Source organism: Wasmannia auropunctata, unplaced genomic scaffold (genome assembly GCF_000956235.1).
Source record: "Wasmannia auropunctata unplaced genomic scaffold, wasmannia.A_1.0 LD335999.1, whole genome shotgun sequence".
Classification (NCBI taxonomy): Eukaryota; Metazoa; Arthropoda; class Insecta; order Hymenoptera; family Formicidae; genus Wasmannia; species Wasmannia auropunctata.
Window position 1 is genome coordinate 177713 of NW_012026891.1, and position 20781 is coordinate 198493.

General features: G+C 41.1%; 1 protein-coding gene across 1 annotated transcript in view; it reads right to left on the reverse strand.

Annotated features, from left to right (window-relative positions):
- Positions 1 to 20781, reverse strand: part of LOC105453446 (zinc finger protein 541-like) — a 235793-nt gene that overhangs the window by 91305 nt on the left and 123707 nt on the right. Inside the window, exon 3 of the mRNA XM_011695408.1 lies at positions 8702 to 8960. Coding sequence (XP_011693710.1) covers positions 8702 to 8960 — 259 coding nt within the window. The remainder of the gene's footprint in view (positions 1 to 8701; positions 8961 to 20781) is intronic.

A 20781-nucleotide genomic window follows, 5' to 3' on the forward strand; every position in this document is an offset into this window, starting at 1 on the left:
TAGTGTATTATGAGAAATTCAGCCACATAACAAAAGAAATTTTGGTATATTTAACATGAAAGAATTGTTCAATCAACAAAAATTTCTGCTATATTTAACAAGAAAAATATTCGATCAACAAGAAATTCTGGTAGATTTAACAAGAAAAAATTAATCATATTCGTCTGGTGAATCGTACAAGAATTCTGATTCGTCGATTTTCAAACAGACATACTAGTTGACTCTAACAGATTTCCTCTTAATGCAACCAGATTCTTTTTTCAGTGTGTATTTGAATATAAAATGCGACATGCAAATGAATTCGGGCATAATTACGTGAGCACGTGATGCATCGTACACAAGTCGATGTATGCGTCTTTCAATGAATGACGGACGGATGTTACGGTTGACGAGGTAACGAGGGGAGATATTTTTTTGCGCATCTCGTTATTTTCGGATTAATCTCGCGGCCGAAACTCAGAAGAGGGAAGAATTCGTTTCAGCGAATCGCGCCGGGGGTGGCGAAAAGGGGAAGACAGAAAAGGGCGGACGTAGGAGCAGGGGATGCAGATTCACTCGCGTGTACAAACTTTAATTTACGACGTAATTCCGGGGGAAATTTTGCAGACTAATTTCCCACCGTGCAACCCGGCTGTCCTTTATGTTGAGCACCGAACCCCCATCCCGCCTTTTCTCTTGTCAGCATCGCGCTTTCTTCTAACGAGTAAACGCGATAATCCACCGTTGCGTTGGCCTAGCACGAATTTCAACGATCCCCACTTCTGCGATGGAATCAACACGGTATATATCGTCACATTTACATATTAAAATATTAATTAAATATATGAAACATAGTGCACGCAGAGGATAAGAGATGTATGAAGAAATACTGATAATAGCTTCTCGCAGAGCAAGAAAAAGCAATGATGACTTCAAACTAGATGAATTACTGCATTACGTCAAAAGATATTACGACAGTTTCATTGTGTTCTTCATAAAAAAAAATATTTCGTTTATTATAAATCGATATTTTATACATTATATAGTCATCGCTGTGCCTTGCAAAATATATTGCGTGTTTTATTTTGAAAAGATTCGCGAAATCGCAACTCATTCAAAGACGCTCGGATTTCGGACAGCGGTTCACCGCGAATCGCGTCGCCGATGAATCGCGAAAAACCGGACGGGCATAGGCACGGCATGTCGAGTCGCGATTGAAAAAAGCGCCATTGTAAAAAAGTAATCGCGGCGGCAAAAACACACGTCCGACACGTCGAGGCGGCCGCGCTCTCTGCCCTTTGATCCCTTTTTAGTTAGTGACCGCGGGCACGATCGGTGCTAAAAGCGCGCCCTGAATATATACGGGTGGCTTGTTCGCCAGTGCGGCGCCTTTATCTCTCGGTCGGAAACACACTGGCCGGGGGATCGACCGGGATGCACCACCGTGAGACATGCACGCCGACCCTACCGGGGGGTATAAATTGCAAGCACCGTTGGTCCTTTTATTATTTTCGACGCGGCTCGCCGTCGGCTATGTGGGCGAAATCGATTCGTTCGTTCGTTCGTTCGCTCGCTCGTTCGTCCGTCCGTTCGGCACTGGATGTAGCCGTATCGCGGATAAACATTTGGTTTACCTAACTCATCGTATCATCCTTGTTATTTTTCGGCCGCCACGGTGCGCTTCCCCGTATTTCGACTTCATACCGTGGGAAAATATACGGAACTCGTGAACCGCCGAGAAGCTGCGGCGCGAATTCTCGTACAGAAAACGAGACGGAATCCCTCCCGATGCGTTTTTTTTTCTAGTATCACTGTCCGCGATAACATCCGCGACGTTTGCTTACTGTATACGGTCTTTGTCATACAACAAAATAGTGAGGAAATTCCGCGTCAATTCTAATTCTAAACGAAATACCGTAGCACAATAGTCAGATTCAAGATCACTCGCGATTATCCTTCCCATAAAAATTCTAGCTTATACAACCATGTGTCCGCCTTGAAGGAAACGTGTCCCTCTCCGAGCCGGTCATGTTCGTAGCGGCGTGTATGACGCTGCGAGAATTTATTCCGCCTGTTTGCAGTTCCGCGCACGTGCGCTTCCACCAGTCTCCGCTCTATATGCGTGGCCTCTACACGTACATACATACACCAGACACGTGCAAAGCCCGGGGTCGTGGCAGTTGCCGGTTATGGGGTGTAGCTGGCATGCAGTCAAACAGCATTCATAATTTACGTAGTTTCGTCCGCGACGGGGGATCACCACGCCACGTAGCCGGATATCACAACAATTTCACTGTGCGCTGCATTCCGCCCTAAAAGGCCCCAGCCTGTCATCCCGCGATCCGGTCGTCTCTCGTCACAACGAAATATCAAAATAGATCCGGCACAAAACGCGCGGCGATCGTTTATCAATAAATATTCATCGCGCATCATAAATCATTGCGACTGGGTTATTCACACACTTATTCCCTGGCAAACGCCAAACCTACAAGCGCAATGACGTGAATTGAACGCGCTGAGACCGGTGCGGAGAACACAATGATTTTACTTGATAAATATTTCTAATATACATACATAAGAAATGTAGACAACACTTATTTTTTTAATAATTTTGCATGTATAAATATATTTTTTTTGTATTAATTTGTCTCAAATTTCGCTATAAATTTTATATCAATCTCTACCGTACAATCCAGATTTTTCAATTTTCCTGACTAACCAATAAAAATGCGAACGTTCTGTTATATACGTACTATAAAATTTTTTAGAATAAATAAACAGCATAAAAAAGTGGCAAAAAAATATATAATCACATTATCAAGTACAGATGTTACCTATAAATACATTTTGAAAGTTAGTGATTTATTCACAGCTTAAATAGTTGTAAGTTTTGTAAGTGCGATTCTCAGAGAGTGATTTACATAAGACTTGAGAATGCATATTTCTTTATCACGATAAAATAGCGTTTGCAATTATATCGCAATAAAGACCGGCGGTGGGTATTTTTGAGCAAAGCTATATAGTTATTCGAGGATCGAACCAAGATTGAACGAGTGTCGGACGACAGATTTCGCGGACAATTTGCTCAGTCAATCGCGGTAAACGGAAAAATCGGCATTTTAGGCCAATAACACTTCACGGGACACGTGACGCAATTCCATGAGGAATGAAACAGCGCACGAGCAAGCAACGTGGCTTGCTAAACGAATTCTCCGCGAACGTTGTAGATCGCAAGCTGTTGGCAAAACGTGATTGGGACAAGAGAGAGTTTCGTAGCAACATTGCTCTGGGAAAAAGAGAGGAAAAGGGAGGACAAAAAAAAAGAGAGACAAGTGCCAAGTTTTCAGACATCGCGATTTTCGACGACGGCGAGTTTTGCGAACGCAGAAGAATTGAAGCGCTGCTTCTTTAAAGCCGAATCAGCATTGTCGCGAATGTAAAATCTGTGTGGATTTAGGAAATAAGGGAGCACGTATTGCTGCTTAAGACTTGCTCATCAATAATAACGTTTTTGCACGTGAAGAAATTTTCTCTACGTAAAGAAAACTTTTTATCAATTCTAAGAAAGTTTTAGACAGTCTCGTGAATTATCTCGCGACTTTTATATACTATGTTTTTCTTACATTTATAAATAAAAGTTTAACGAGACGGTATTTTCGAAGAAAATACATCAAATTATATCGTCAGTGAAGTAATTTCTGATTTACGCTTCACTCACACTCGTTCTCGAATTCACGTAGTGAAGTTCGAATTATATACGAAGGGTGCGTCGCGCCCGCACTTTACGCCGAAAGTCGCAGCGACACGGGAACACGATTTACCTGAGGCGCTCCCTCCGACAATATTAAAAGGAGCAGTCCCTCGTGAAAAAGACGACGATGACGACGGCGCGCGTACCTACCTGGGGCAGACCCGGGGGAGAGGAGGCAAAGGAAGTGTAGAAAGGGATGGGCGATCCGGATTGTCCCGAGTAGGAAAACGGCCGAAAGTTCTGCATGTTCGGCTCGCAGCAGTTTAAGTTTCCGCGGGGCGCCGAAGTTATAACGAGAATTGCTCTGCCCCTCCCTCTCTCTCTCTCTCGCCGTAAAGTTTTCCACCTTCGAGTTCCACCGCGCGTACATACCTTTCCCCATTTTTCTCACTCTTCCTCTCTCTTACCCTCTTGCGCTTTTCCTTGTGTCGCTCGTCTTTCCTTCACTCTTTCTCCCTCTGTCACTCTTTCTCTCGTCTCTATTTATGTAGTACACGCTACCGCGGAATTGTTCGCGTGCATACGTCCGCTGGTGCCCGCGCCTCGCCCCCGCGCAAGTCATGTACATCGCAGGAATTTTTTTCCGAATGCGAAACTCACCGTCTCTTTCTCTCATCTCTTCTCCTCTCGAGTCCTCTCTGCCGCCGCGCTCGTTCCCCCCATTGCCTTTCTTCACGCCGGATATTCGTACGGCGAGAATAAAACGCTGGCATATTTCAGACTTATTGTCCCTTCCCCCCCCCCCCTCCTCACGCACCGTGCCGAGTATTCTCGGCTCCTTTATTGCGCCTAGTTTCATTCTTTTCCGGTTTACGGTATTACCGCAACGGTATTACACGCGTTCTTATCCACGTCCTTGTGCACGCAACGCCGCACGATCCCGCGGTTCTATCATTTTGTGAATCCTCGAGATATTCTATGAACTATGGCAGTTTTAGTTCGTTTACATTGCGAACAAATACTCGTCAAACCAAAAGAAATATTCTAGCAATAAAATTATATTCTACTAATATTTTCAATATCCTGACTTTTACCTAGCTTCTAGTTAAATTTCAATATCTCGAAAAATTGTGAAGAAAAATAAATTAAAATAGCTTTAGTAAAATGGACCAATATTGTTATCGTAGAAAAAATATAACTGTTCTTCATAAAAAAAAAGTTTTATATCATACGTTTGAAACATAACTGAGAAATCTTCTATAATTTCTTAAAGACTGCTATCAGAAGTGGAAAAAAGTTTCATCAAACTGTATACTATATAATAATATTTCTAAAGGAAAAAAATTATAGTTACCTTTAATAAAATTTTTCGTGCAGTCTCATCTATAGTAAATAATTTTAATAATAGAATTATTTTTATGCGAACATTACAATAAAACATTATAATAAAAGATCTGGATTATTATAATGTTACCGCGATTTCTTCTGACTTTCAGATACGCGTTCTGTCAGTATTCTCCAGAATAGTTAATACAGTTTGTTTCCGTATTATCGTTATCGTTATCCAGCAAACAGCTCGGATTAATTTCAATGTGTCTGATTATTGATACTGTCGCATTACTGCGGAAACCCTATTACACTGTCAGACTGTCGCTTAAGTACCGAATGGTACTTTGGGTAAGGTTCCCAATAATCGATACTGTGAATGGTTGGAATGGTTTCGACCCTTTGACCCGCATTGATCCACAAGGATATTGTCGCTATTTGTCAAATCTTGCGTTATTCAATAATCAAGAGAACGGGATATGTAATACGTTTAAAAGATAATTAGCGCAACCCGAGATGCGAGATTACATAATATCGTGGGCATAAAATTCTAGAATTTTATTTTTTACATTTTAATTTTAAGTAGCAAATTTTAAGTTCTTAATAAAGTTAATACTACAATTAATATAGCAGTTAAAGTACCAACTGTTAGACAATTTAAATAGCAATAATCTAATTTTCCAGTTTCTTTCTCCTTCTTTCTCTTTTCTCCCTCGCGGATCTTTTATTACCAATTAAGTTTCACCCGCAGTTTTCTGATTTCTGTAATAATCAGCGAGTTTAAGCTGCTTCAACTTTGAAACTCTGCCATTGTCTTTAATGTCTAGGAGCGATTCGCCGTAACGTCCCGCAGCGAGGATAGGTGCAGCAAGAAGAAGGGAGTTAGGGCGCGGAACGGGCGTGCCCGAGAATGGGCTCGGATAGCGGTGGCGTTTCAAGTAGCATTTCCTTGGCACAAACGACCCTCTTAATCAATCGCTAGCACCTCTCTTCTTCTTTTCCCGGCTTGCCACGGCTCCTACAGCTCGAGCTGTGCGTGGAGCACCGTCCTCCACCTCTTACTGCCGGAAGTCTAAAGCCCCCGTAACAAGCCGCAACTTCGATAAATCTCCCCGCACCGTCTTTCTTTCCCCGAGAGCCGCGATTCCGCGGCATTAGCAAGAACGAAAGGAGAAAGGCGAGTAAAAGATATATCTCAGATCGATTTTGGCGAATGCGCTCGAGGGATACGATACCAAAAGAGGGAGAAGAAAGGAGGGGGGAGGGGGGCGACGGCGTGATGGGAAGCAAGGGGACTGCAAAAATCGGGGGGACGGGAGAGAAAAACTTATGAAAATCCGAGATTTATGGGAACGTGTGAGCGAGAATCGGGCCGGGCCGCGCGCCCGCTGTGGTTCGGCTCTGACAAATCGTCCGGAAGTTAACGTTCTCGATCGTCTCTGGATCGCCTTCCAGCAAAGGCGAATCCCTCCCTCGGTGCCCCGTTCTGGGAAGAAAAAAAAACTTTCCGACCCTTTCGATACTCGTATTTCGTATCGAAAGTTTGCATGCGTCTCGCTTCGACGGCAAACGCTTTCGACGAAGTTAAAGTTGTTTCTTTTTTAAAAGTCGCGGGAGAAATCGATAAACGCCACCGATATTGGTTTCAAATTCTTATATTTTGTTTTGCCGCTTGGCTACTTTATAGTTTGCGAGAGAAGCATGTTTTCGCAAAACTCACGTTGAAACGGATGAAAATTGGTAAAGTAAAATTGCAACTGAATTATAAACGTGATCTAAACAGACGTATTGATAGTATATAATAGATTTTATCGCGTTAATTCTACGTGCTGCGCATATTCATTTCACAAATTAATACCAAATTTCTTTCATAAGTATAAAATTGCTGTTCTACTGCATCTAAAACTTTATGTTCGGATGACTGATCGGAAATCCTTAAATTACGAAAGATTTTAAATAAAATCATAGTATTAGGAAAATGTCTTTTTTTATGGCGCTCCATCATATTTTCCTGCCGTAAACAATATCTCAAGATAAACTTTCCAGATTGATTTCAAGATTCATCAATAGATCCGAGACGCTCTATGGAAAGACAGATAGGAATTTTGTACAAAGTATTTGCCGCTCCATATCACCAAATTCGAAATATAATCCCTGATTGCTGAAAGAGAGAGATCTACGTCTCTCTCCCTCTCACTCTCTTTCTCTGGATCTTCGAAGCAGGAGAACTCGCGTATTTCTCACAGAATTTTCGTGCTGAAGTTCCCCGTATCGGCGTCCGTTCGTAAAAAGACCCGACGGAGTAGAAATTACCGAAGGAAGGAAGGAACATGAATGCTCCGGCTGAATGGAAAATGGCAACTATAAGGAAAGTCTAAAAGTTTCGAGCTTCTCGGAAAACTGAAAATGGGGAAAGGCTGAGAGTTTAAGCGCCGATATAAACGATTCGGCTTCTTGCTTTCGGCGCTCGAGAAACGATCCAACCCGAATAGTCACCTGCGCCGTTTAGAAGGAAGCAATAATCGTTTGATTCCGTGCGTTTCTATAGTGGAATCCTCGATTGCTAGATCCTTTGTTCGCAAGAAGGAATAAAATCGAAAAACTCGCTGTACGCAGAGATAAACGCGATCTCTAAGATTCAATGGGCTTCTTTCTCTCAGCTATACATTGTAATTTAGCATTTCTTCATTTTTTTTTAATATGCTCATATCTTAAACTTAACTCTAACATCACATATTTTGCTATAATAACTACTGACAATTACTGACTTAAAATTATGAAAACTAAAAAGACAAATTAATCCCATCTCTTTCTTGGTAAAACGTCTTAATTTTAAAATATTAAAAATCCGTACTGTTAATAATGTTATTATCGATTATGTTTGAATGGTCAAATGTTTCAATTAAAACGTTTTAACTGGCTTTATGAATCCTGCCAAGAATAGTTATCGGTTACGCAGAGTGGATCGCTTTGTCGGGGAAAGTCTCGGATTTGATCACATAAAGCAAGGATTACTCTAATCCATCGAAATAATTCTGCATTAGAGCACACACGGGGTTGGAAACGGGAGCTAATCTACTCGGGCCAGGAGCGAGTGTTCTTCGAAAACGCGGGAATTAAACGCGATCCCAAAAATATGAGGGAAGCGACCTCCGTTATAATAAATCCCAGAGTAACCAGTAGAAATTTATGCGTCGTATAAGCCAATTATTTATTATACGCCGCCGCGATTCAGAAATAATCGGGCTAGAAACCTTTCTAGCTCTCTCGCAATGAAAAGAAACAAACGAGATATAGCGGTCGATCTTGATGCGAAAAAGCTTAGAAATAAATTTAAAAAAAATAAGTGACTATTATCATACTTTAAAAATTGATTTATATGCAGAGTATCTAATATAGTTACGTATTTCAATCTCAATGTTGTACTGTAATATAAGGTGTGAATTAATTTTCGTTTTGTGTTTATAAAACGCCTTTTTCAGTTAGCACTGGCCGATTCTATAGCTATTACGACAAACATTAATGTATCAATATAATTTAGTCAACTCCCTGCTCATAGAAAGCTATTTTCTTAGAGTTACTTGATCGATCGTAGCAACATTCATGTCTAACCATCTCCTACGGTATCATAACAAGCGCACTTCTGCGCGCGTTTTATGTTTGATCAGTAAGCAAACGTGAAGAAGAGGGTAAGAGGCACGTTACCTGCGCCAGCCGCCCCTAGCCTCAGGACTGCATCGCTTTGAAGAGAAATGGAGAGGGTGGCGGTGTCCTCGAGGCGGGCTAGGACCTCTTCGGGAATGTCCTCGGGTTCGCGGAGGCGGAGGGTGACTTCACCCCCGCCTCCGCCACCCTGGCCACCTCCACCCCCGGGACTCGTCGACGCCGAGTACATGAACACAGATCCGTATCCATGTAATGACTGCAGTGGCAGCCTCACGCCGCCCACCTCTCCGACCGGACCCTGAAAATCGAAAGATGAATCATCGTTAGCGAGCCTATACAAATAATAATTTTAATTGTGTATACGCAATTATTAAATTCTTTGTATTAAATTACAATTTCATAAATAATAATTTTAAAGAATCTTGAAACACGATAAATTAAAAACCATTAATATTTCATCAATAATATATATTTTTTATTATATTTGTCATTTCTCTGATAATCTTTTTAATCTATCAAAAATTGATAAATACGCTAACTATTATATTAATAAAACAGCAAATATAGTTAATGATGCAACAATCCTAATGTATATATTTAGAAAAAATAGCTTCGCTTGCTAAGTTCTTTGTATATCTACACTTTTATCTTGATACTTTGAGTTTTATAAAACCCTAACGATGCGTTTCGCGTGCACTATATGCACAAAGAAACAATAAAAAAGAACGGCGGTTCTGTTTCGCCAAATAAAACGACCGTGCAAATACTCGATGCGTATGTTGCATCCTGCGGAACAGTATCGAGAAGCCGCATAATATTTGCCGTGGAATTCGATTGGCGCAACGAGTGGCCGGGAGGCGCGTCTGAATCGATTGATGCATCATATTAAATTTAAGGCTACAATTTTCCCTTCGTCCGGTCGTATCCCGCGGGAAGGCCTTCATTCCCTTTTACCGTTCCTCTCGACTCTCGTCTCGTTTTTGCCGCCGCAGCCTAACGTTCTCTTTTACGTATAGAAATATTTTGCCAATTTCGCTGTCGATGCAAATTTCAATTCGCGAGCGTCAATATTTGCTGAATCGCGCCGAAAAAGGATTTTGATGTACTGGCATTTTATCCGCCATCGAACGCGCGTTTGACTTCCGCGCGAAAAAGACTCTACGCCGCGGTGAAAAATAAAGACAGAAAAATTTCTGACAAATGCGAATGAAATAGATCTTCCCTCTCATTTGGGATTACGATAAAAAAAAAGACGGAGAGAGAGAGAGAGAGAGAGAGAGAGAGAGACAGACCTCTCTTCTAGTAACAGCTCGACACTGCTCGAGATATTTTAATGGAACGAAGAGATTCAATTACCGCCGCGCGTGTTTCTTTGCGCGCACAGTTTCTGATATGCTGTCGGATGTAATAAGGAATATCGAAGAAACGTAGTGATAATGATAGTCGATATTACTCGGAAAAAGTCGCAAAGGCGCAATATCGAGATACAATGGAAATTGTCCAATGTTTTGTATCGTGCGATCGATCGGGAAGTTAATGTCACTATCGAGTGAAATGGAATTATAGTGTTCACTATAAATGAATTATTCTGCTATTTCCCAAACCCGCTAGAGAAAAAGTGTGAGAGAGAAAGGGGGAGAGGAGGAGAGAGAGGGAGGAAGGGAGATAGAGAGTTGCCTTCGGCAAAGTTTATCGATTACGGCCATCACGTGAAAGTTAACAAAAAGATATACTTTATTAAAAACAGGTTCTAACGAAGAGTTATTCATAGTGTGTATACTTTTTGAAACAGGAAACAATCCCGTTTTGCAAATTAAAAAAAAATACTATTGGCGAGAATCTGATGTAAGCAAACTGATAGAAATAATTTGTACGTTGCGCCGTTATCAATAATAAAAAAATGTTTTTCGGAAATGCACATGTCAAAGCTAAATATAGATATGTTTGTGCCAAGCATAAATTTGAAATAACAAATGTTGTTAGTTTCCGTAAACAGGAAAGTCGACCGATTCGCGTACAAGCCGGCGAGAATTAAAAATATCAGTGTAATACTGGTACAAACAAGGTTTACTGGAAATGTTTGTAGAACTCGGGCACGTATAAATGCCATCTGTATAAAGGCAATGTGCCCGGCTAATACAAACACCGGTTTTAATTCCGACGCGAATCTATACAGATGCGAACCGCACAAACAGAAAGTACTCCGTTTACCGATTAAAATATTATGCGCTATGATAATTGAAAAAAAATTTGTCTGTAAAACAGTAAAAAAAATACGCTGGTAATATAATATTATGAAAGGGAAATCTGCGAATATTGTTATAAATCAAAATTTATAAAAAAATAAAATTATTATTTTCATCCACGCAAATTTCTGTTAATTATATTTTTAATTAACCTTACATATTTCCGAGATGTATCTCATCCGATAGATCCTATTAGAAAGATTATCATTCTATTGATTAATTGTAATTTTAAGATTTTTAAGTTTAGTTCTAGTAAAAGGAAGGCGAAGCAATAATTCTGCGATATAGTTTATTACTTTAAATTATTATAACCACATTATTTATCAAGTCTATATTTAAAAAGCCTACATTAATTTGCAAAGATTAACTCAATAACTATTAAATTTTTCAATTAACCAAAAATAATGCAAAGTTTTAGTGAGAAAAAAGAAATTACATTAATGATTAGTGTCATCTTTTTACTTATTTTCGTTATAAAATTTACAAAAAGTGTGCAAAAATTAAAACAATTAGATTACTTAGAATCAATATTCTTTTATACGTATATGTCTTTGGAATATACAAAATCAGTGGTTATTACGGGCAAAAAAGAGAATATTATTTTAAATAAAATATCAAATGTTATTTTTACATAAAGTTGTTAAATATCACAAATCGTAGCGGAGGAATCAGTGTTTAAAATTTGGTTGTGATCGTTTTTTACTTTCAAATGCGATTTACATTTTTTCAATACCGTAAACTCTCTCGAAATATTTCCAAAACAGTACGCTTAAGCTGGAAAATTTCAAGTTCGCACGTATTCCCGTAATGCGTTCGATTTAATGGCCAGTGCCGTGTATCCGGTGGCGCGAATTTTCCCATTGTTAGTGGTCCAGGCGCGAGCCGCGTACTCCCTCTATTATTTACGTAAATTGATTCGTACCGCCGACTATTTCCGCGTCACGTATTCGCTCGCCATCGAGCTAGCCGGCTCGGCGTTATAGGCGGCGAGCAAGCCATCGCTATACAGCTGCGTGATGAGAGTAATTTATTTTAATGGTCATTTTCGTAATGGGTCTTTGAACAGGGACGCATGAACATCTCTGAATAGGACACGTATAGCGTAACACGGTGATGCCCCTTCCTGCTGCCCCCGCCGCTGCTGCTGCTGCTGCTCCTCTGCATGCACGTGGTCGACGTGCCCCACGCGCAGGAGAGCGCGGTGAGAATGCACGGTAACTGTGCCATTCGCGAAAATGGCACCTGTTACCGGAAACAATGCCCGCCGTCTCCACGCTTTTCCATTTTAGCAACCGCGAAAACTTTTCCGCTCCACCCTCCCTCACTCCCTCGACCCCGCTTTTTCTCGTTTTTACGGCCGGCATTGTAGTACGACGGTGTAACGGGGGAATCCGGTACAATTGGCAAAGCGACGGCCCATTTATGACACCCGAGGATCATTTCCATGAAGCTGCAATTAATTGAATCCGTCCCCGAGAACCCGTGATTTATATGACGCGCCCAGGAAACGCGCTTTTTGTAATGGAAGAACGCTTGCCCGCGACACGATACAATTAGTCATTTCGTTCATTATACACGAATATATTACGCGGATGGTTTTTCTCTCTCCGTTGCCGGTGCGACAGGGAATATTTTTTGAAATCACTTATGCCGCGAGTACATCGAAGTAAACGAGATGGGCACCGGAGAGATGCCGGAAAGTTAAATCGATTCCAAGTTCACCGGAAGAACGAGAGGACTTTCCGATTCGACTTTCGCCGTGGCAGCAAAAGCGAAGCTTCAAAGTCGGAATCCGGCGCTCTCGCTCGGCAAGGCGGAAGATTACGGTAATAGATACGACGGGGGATATCTCTGTGAACCGGGCGAAGCACACATCGCCCTGGATCGACGTCATCCTCGATACAGGCTATTACACGTGCTCGGTCAAGGGCGAAAGCCTCCCGTGGGTGCTCGGATAAATATCCACGGCACTCGCGGGACACTTTGGAAAAAGGACTAATAAATATGAGATGCTTCGAGTTAGCTTATACGAGTCTTTATAAGGGCTTTAAAAATATCCTTTTACTATTCCCTCTTGATTCGTCGATCGTAATACGCCCCCAATGTGTCTTACTATCTGCATGTTCGTCCTATATTTCTCCCTAAAAATCTCTAAGCTAATATTCTGTAGCTTCAGGTTAATGATATCTTGAAATAAGATCCACGTCAAAATATATTCATTGCATGTAAAAGCTATCGATAAAATCAATAAGTCAAATTATTTAAAACGATTACTTTGAAATTGAAGAAGATACACAGAAACAATATTTCGTATAAAACTAATGTACAATAAACCTTGTAAAATATACCTCTATTAAAAAAGAATTCGATTCTTGCTTCGAGATGAAAACGTAAAAGAATAAAAGGAGAAATGAAAATACCGCATAGCAATATATTATTTTATAGTTTAAAAATGATTTTACCATCTAGAGATTTTAACGGATATAATTTTTTACGAAATGTCGACGCTCCGGATTGCTTCTGGGTGATGAAGAGCCGACTCTTCGGGATTTAGGAAGAAGTAATAACAAACGGAAACTACAAACTCTCGGAAGCCTGATAGATTTTATTCCGGCACGTATGCAAATTGACAAATTGAATTTCACTTCGCGCGCCGTTCCCAAATAAAAGAGAACGATACAAGCCGATATATGGCCCGCAAAAAACCGAATGAAAAGCGGATACGGCCGCGATTTCACGCTGGAGCGCCGATTCCGATTTCGGAACATTAATCAGCATCCTTCGTTCCGGAATTCGTCCAATAAACAGCGCCCAAGTACCAAGGTGATTATTCACAGGATACCGTAAATGTGCGACAATTATTTCGATTTCGTCTTTTCAATTTTGAGAGAGCGAAAAAGCTTCTTCCCACGAAAAATGTGGAATTTTCTCCAAAAAAAGAAACAAAATAGATGGCTTTGGCAAACGTTGCAGGCACGTTTATGATTGTGTGTGTATCGCAAATTTCAGCCAATAATAAAACAAGATATATATAACCGCAATATATTTTTATACCTCTGTTAAAAGAGATGGCACACAAATTTGGCGAGCATTCAAAATGTCGCATGCCACGACGAAAAAGATCGTGGTGTTTTCGGATTCAAGATACAAGCCGGTGTCGCGAGGATTTTCGTAGCGCGGGTCCGTCGATGCGAAGAATGGAAGTCAAGAGATATCGCGTTGGCATTACGTGTCATACACACGAGCTCACCGAGGGGCTGTGTCACGATCGTCTACGTATGTACGTACGGCGAGCTGCCAAGTCCCTTCTTCGCACGACAAACAACCGGAAATGTAGCCATAACAATGCGGATATGCGCCGGTGCAGCCGCATGCGCGCGCGAGCTTTCAGCGTACACGCGAGGCACACGGACGCGACGCAGATTTCCTCGGCCATAACGCAAAATGCGAACCGCGCTCGTAAACGGCGGACCTCCCTTTCGGTCACCCTCCCGCCGCCGCGCGCCGTCCGCGTTACGTCCGTCTCGCTCTGAAAATCGAAGCGACCCGTAGCGCACGCCACGGCCCATACGAACTTTACTAAATGGAGAGTGCACCGAAAGGAGGATTATCTCTGCCGCCCCGCGCGTTTCGGATGTCGGGGTCCGCATCGATCGAGTTCGTTTACGGCGCGTACTATTGGGGTTACAAATCAAAGAGCTGGACCGAGCTCTATCGAAAAATGTGAATTGCACGTAGCGTATAGGCATTTTAGTGCGAAAAATCGCGCGCGTCTGTGTGGGAGAGAAGATGCGTGAGGGTTTTTTTTTGTATATTTTTAGAACAAATGCAATGGCTAAAAAACATATGAATTCAACAGCCCAATGTGGGGTGGTCCTACGTCGAATCGTAGAGCGTCACTCGCGAGAAGCCTTTCACTTGCACGCCGCGCATTTATGACGCAAAAAAAAAAAATAATAATTTCCCCGACATTTTTCCTACAGAAAAATAAACTCCAAACCGATCTCTCGATTTATCCGTTTATTATTAGAAGTGCTTGCGGACCGAAGAGTTTGTCGTACCAAAAACGTTGCAAATCGCGATTTTATGGAAAAGCCTAAGCCTTACATCTTTTAATGGATGACCGAGAGCAGGCATGAGTGAAATTTGCGCGTGACACGAGAGCCAGCAGCAATTTTCTTTGTTCGCCGTTTCCAAAGCACGAATGACGGAGGCGTGAAAACGCTTACGACAGGCGAGATGGTTGGGCGATCTCGCTTTGTGCATTTGACGCAGCTGCATATTTGCAGCAGCAGCAGCAGCAGTAGTAGTAGTAGTAGGCGGCAGTTGCTCGTCACTGGAAAATTTACGACGGCTTCTTCGCTGTCGCGTCGTTTCCGCGGTCTCTCGTTTCCCCACGATTTTGTCCGTATTACCGTAACGCGCGCTTTAAACGCCGAGATGTAGAAGACTTGAATTAAAAAAATATATACATATGTAACGCAAAAAATAATACAAAGAGAACGTAACACTGATTTAATTTTCGATTTTTCTTCGAAACATTGACATTTATCAGAAGAACGGAGAATAATATATTTCAATGAAAAATCTTTGCAATTTCAACGAAAAATCTTTCCCCTGTCGTCAAGCTATTCTGGCATTGCCAATTACGATATAGCAATGTGCTACGGAGCGAGAATATGCTCGATACACATCGATACATCGTCATAAAGATAAATATTTGATGGCATTTATGTGGAGAAAAGTAAAGATGAGATAGTGGATGGAATAGAGTGATAAGGGCCAATTACGAACGATATATGAACAAGCGCGTACGCGACGACCAATATAGGCGACACATTTTATATTTCATATCTCTTCTGCCGAGTTTACTGATGGGATTCACCTTTCATTTTAATAATCAAATATCACGCGCATATTTGCCGATACAAATAAACGAATCATAGATTGAAACGGTACGCATTTGGTGGCATCAAATAAGCAATATAAACTATTAGATTAATAGATATATTTTTTTAATTAGGCCAGTCTCTTGTTATAAATTATTTTTGATATTGTGATGGGAAATAAAGTTGTGGGTCTTCCAAATTTGTGGGTTTTTCCACTTTTCACACTCTCGCCGTTCAACAGTCACGCCACTCTGGCCTCTGGAAAAAAAAAGAATGTCCAACGAAAAATTCTAGCGTCGTCCATGGACAGACGCGCGTTTAAAACGTTCGGGCGATGAATCATTGTTGCGAAAAACGGGTGTATCCGGTTGCAGTGGCGGTCGTTGCATGGCTGTACGAGTCATGCCGCGAACATTGTTTACAAGGTATGTATCTGCGCGCCATCGGGTAACGCATGCGACACGTGTAACGCGCCGCATTCACACACCCCCTTTTTTTCTTTCCGCTCTACGTATCAGAGTGGCCTGCGCTAAATTATACGTCGACAATAGAATGTCGCGGTTGCACACAATGCGGGATATGTGAGATCGATTTCATGTAAGATAGAGAGCTGTGTGCGGATGTCACACAAATTTCCTTTCGTCAAGTCTTTTCGTCAAAGTGCAGTGACTATAAAGAATTTATAATAAAAATCTTAAAGTGAAAGAAATTTATCGAAATATAATCGCGCATATAGTAAAAACTAAAGGGAGTCAAAATATGTTCGTGCCGTGTCTGATTTATAATGGCATGTTCTACTGCACTCTTGCATATTCTAGCCCCACACTTCGCTCCTTTTATTGTATTTCATTTATTTAAGATGTGTACTTCAGTTCAACTCGATATATAGTATTTTTTCTGAATTGCATTATTACCACATTTACAAAATTTTATCGAAATTCCTAAGTATCATTTTACAATGTAATGGTCACGAAAAAATTACGAAATATGTACGATTTCTAAAGTACGGTTACTAAATGTAAATACTTCATTGTACATGCAGCAGAAAGATATCCACATCGATAAAATATATCGAGTTAGGTTAGCTGTGCACAAAATTGTGCACAGTAAGACATGGACGTGCGATAGCGTCGTGGTACACGCAACGCGCGAGTAGTAACGGATGAAAATGGGAACGCCGCGCGTACCGCGACGCGTGTAAATGTGTTCGCACGATGAATTATCGCTGCAAAAGGGTTGCATCCAGCGAATAACGACGCACGCCAGTCGCGCTGCATATCGCGTATTGTTTACAACTCGAAGCGAACATCGCGTTGCGCGTTTCGCTTTACGCCGCGGCTATCAACCTAGACGACGCGCTCGCATCCAACCCCCCTTTTTTTTCATTCGTGTGACAGATAAAACGCGATCCCGCTGTATTAATCCTGCCCCGTTAAATCGGTCGTGTTTCCAAGGTACAACGCGGAAACGCGACGTGTCGTCGTAACGGATGATACCGGCGGAACTTTTCGTGAAAATGTCGAGTGCCGTCGCGCACACGCGCCCCGTGATAACATGTTCCAAATTCCGACCGAGGTAACCACACGGTGGAAAATAAAAACGCGCGAATATGAGTTTAACGCGAAAACGTGACATTATGATTACAACGTCTGCCTAACGCGTTACCAAGTTTATATTCCAGGCAAGATAACAAGGAGCCTACAAAAGTGATGCAGCCTCTGGGGAAATTATCCCGCTAAGATCATCTTCCAAGGAACTCGACGCCTTTTGCTCCTGGGTTAAGGAAAATTACATGGCCAGGTTAAGAAGGACTTATTAGGGTAAAAAACATTATTATTACATAAGTTATTATCGCGATCCTGACATAATGTAAATCTCATTTTCATATACTGATCAAATAATGTATCAAACTGCCGTCCTTCGATGGCGATAAATTAATCAAATTGAAAACAGAAATCTGCAATTAGGTTAATTATGTCTATCTCAAATCAAACTTCTATCTATTTGAATTTTGCGATTTAGAGTGATTCCGCAAACATAATTAAACTGCAATAATAACATGCGCAAATAATGTCAATGGAAATGTCGTTAAAATCGCGTTAGCGTGCGAAATGGTATTTGCCGTATTCCGTTGCAAGTGGCATCCCGTTATGTAAAGGACACCAATCATGCCAATCCAAAGTCTAAGAATCGGGAGTAGGAAATTAAAATCGATTCACCGCCACAATTATTCGAAGCTCGCGCAAAACTTCGGTAAAGTGACTAACGTGAAATCGGCGACATAGAATCGCACTTGCGCGACAAAGAATCGTACGATCAATATTAATCGGCCTCGGGATGTAGACGTTGATTCGCGCGATCGGGGCCAAAGGGACAAACGATTCGCGTGGTTCGCATTGACGGAACGCCGGCAGCGAGCCGCGGGCGAAGGGAAAATTGCGCGGAATCGATTAAAAATTCCATTCGGAATCGCGTGTGTCACGTGTACACGCGCACACGCACATCATTGCATCATCTTGCGTAACTACCACCCGTCCCGCCGACCCGTGCGCCTGCAGATTTTCCTCCCTCGGCGGCCCCGCGAGAATCGCGTAATTACGGCGATCCCTCCCCGTTTACTCTGCCACCTGCAGCCCCCGAAGCAACGCGATGGTCACCATCCCCTGTTGGTTTCACCCTATATCTATACAAAACCACCCCTGATCGCCGATTTCTCTCTCTATATCTCTCTCTTGCTTGTTATTACTATATAGTCGTTTATCAGCTTTGACAATTAATTCTAGTATTATAAAGATATTTATTGCAACTATCGAGGAGAAATAATTTTAACGTATAAACGAAAGAAAATATATTTCGTATCTAATGAAGGAAAAATCATATTTCCAGATATTAATTACTTTTTTAATTAGTGTTATACAAAAGAATATTAAGACACAAATAATTATTGGTTAACTTTTATTTCCGACTTGAAAAATACAATAATTTTTTTTCATTACTAATAAGTTACAATATTCGTATTATGTGCCATACTTTTACTAGATATTAAAAAAATTGCCATAATTTAAATTAATGTCTTTTGCTACGTACAACTATAGACATTTATACTGTTCGTATGTTTACGTTTGTTTATCAGTGATAAATGCAGCATAAGGTATACGATACTTGATAATAAACTGAACACATCAGTAGCGTGGAGTTTCGAAACACGTTACGGTTGAGCCATTCGAAAACAGATGTAATTAATTAAATATAAAGCATTTCTCGACTGCATTTATGACGTTGCAGTTTCTACTATTAATTTCGATCTAAATTGCATTGTGATATTATATTAAATCCACAACCGACAGCGTGATGACGTTTTGTATTCCATCCCGCAATTAGCAATAATTATTTACGCCGCACGACTAATCACGACTATCGCCCGGGCACGAAATAAACGGCGAGTGGACGACCGACGTGCGCTCTTCCTATTTACGGAATATCTAATTGCAAAATCCTGGAAACACGAGAGGTTAGAGTTACACAAAACTGAATTGAACAACGAGCGCGTTCTGAATAAGCCGCGTATGAAATAGCCGTGTAATCTACTACAGCCGCGGCTCTATTATGCCGATAAATGTAGCCCGGTATACAAACAACGGGCATTACATCGACGGCCAGTTCATTTTGTGCTTTCGTTAACAAATAGAATCAGGTTTGAACCGCTGACGCGGTGGTTTGAATTTTCTCCATGCCCTTAGTATAAACACCGAGAATATATGCGGTGTATATCGCGCGAGCAGCGTCTTTCTCATAAATGCTGAAGCTGCGTGATAATTTCAACGTTCTCGAAAACCAATAACAATTTCAATATTGTGTATAAAAGATATGTTATCAACTTTTGTATTACAAATGATTAAATAGGACGAGATTTTTACGAACTGAACTGTATGATATTGCAAAGAAATAGCCGGTATCTGTCTCTCTCGATTCATTTTATTAAGAATTAAATTGGACAGGATATTAACGCAAGACTCAAGCAAGAAACCTGAAGTTACAAAAAATAACATGTTCAATGAAATGTAAACTAAAGAAAAATCAAAGGGTGCCCAACGCTTCAGAGACACCTTGTATAAACAGCGCCAGTCCGGAATGGCTGTAACAGTTTATACGAGAGATGCGCGCGGAACACTCCCCCCGGGCTGCGATACCACCATTTGTTTTCATTAAAAGTTATTACTGGCCATGTAAAAACTTCAATGCGCGCGGCGGTAACCTTTTAAAACCGACCAGTATACGCCGCCATTATACGCAGAATAATTTTTTTTTTTTGCTACGCGAAGTACATTTGCCACACGAATAATGTTCTCGTTGGAAAATTATTTTGCCGATACATCGCGCGCGCGCGTTTCCATGATTCCGCAAATTACGGTCATTACAAGAACATAGTTGTACAGTTTTGCGGAATATTACGCCAAATAATAGCGCATAACCGCGAATGTTAATGCATTTCCCTTCTGCCGTGATACTCGTTACATAGATTAAAATTTTCGGCTTTTATAATAAGGAGAATGACTATTGTCGCTTTTTCCGAATCAGCTACCGCGTTATCAGTAATTAATTAAAAGATATTTGTGCGGAAACGCTATGTTTCCCTTCTATCTACATGTTATAAAAAGATATATGGATTACATAATCCATATATCCTCGTCTAGAATAAAAAAGTTACAAAATGTAACTGTAACGCATCCAAGAAAGCACAATTGTCAATAATGTTGCTCGGTGTATTGTTAGCAGCTAAGGGATTAATTGCACGGAAATTTCTCCCCGTGGCGTCGATATGCGCTGACAGACGAGAAAAAGCAATAAGTTAACGCGAGCAAAAAAGCACCTTCCATAACGGCGAAGCGAAAGAACTATAGATTTCGACAAAAACGTAGATATATAATAACGGATATATCGAAGCCGCCTGTTGCGTTCGCGTAGATTGATGAAAAATGTAATT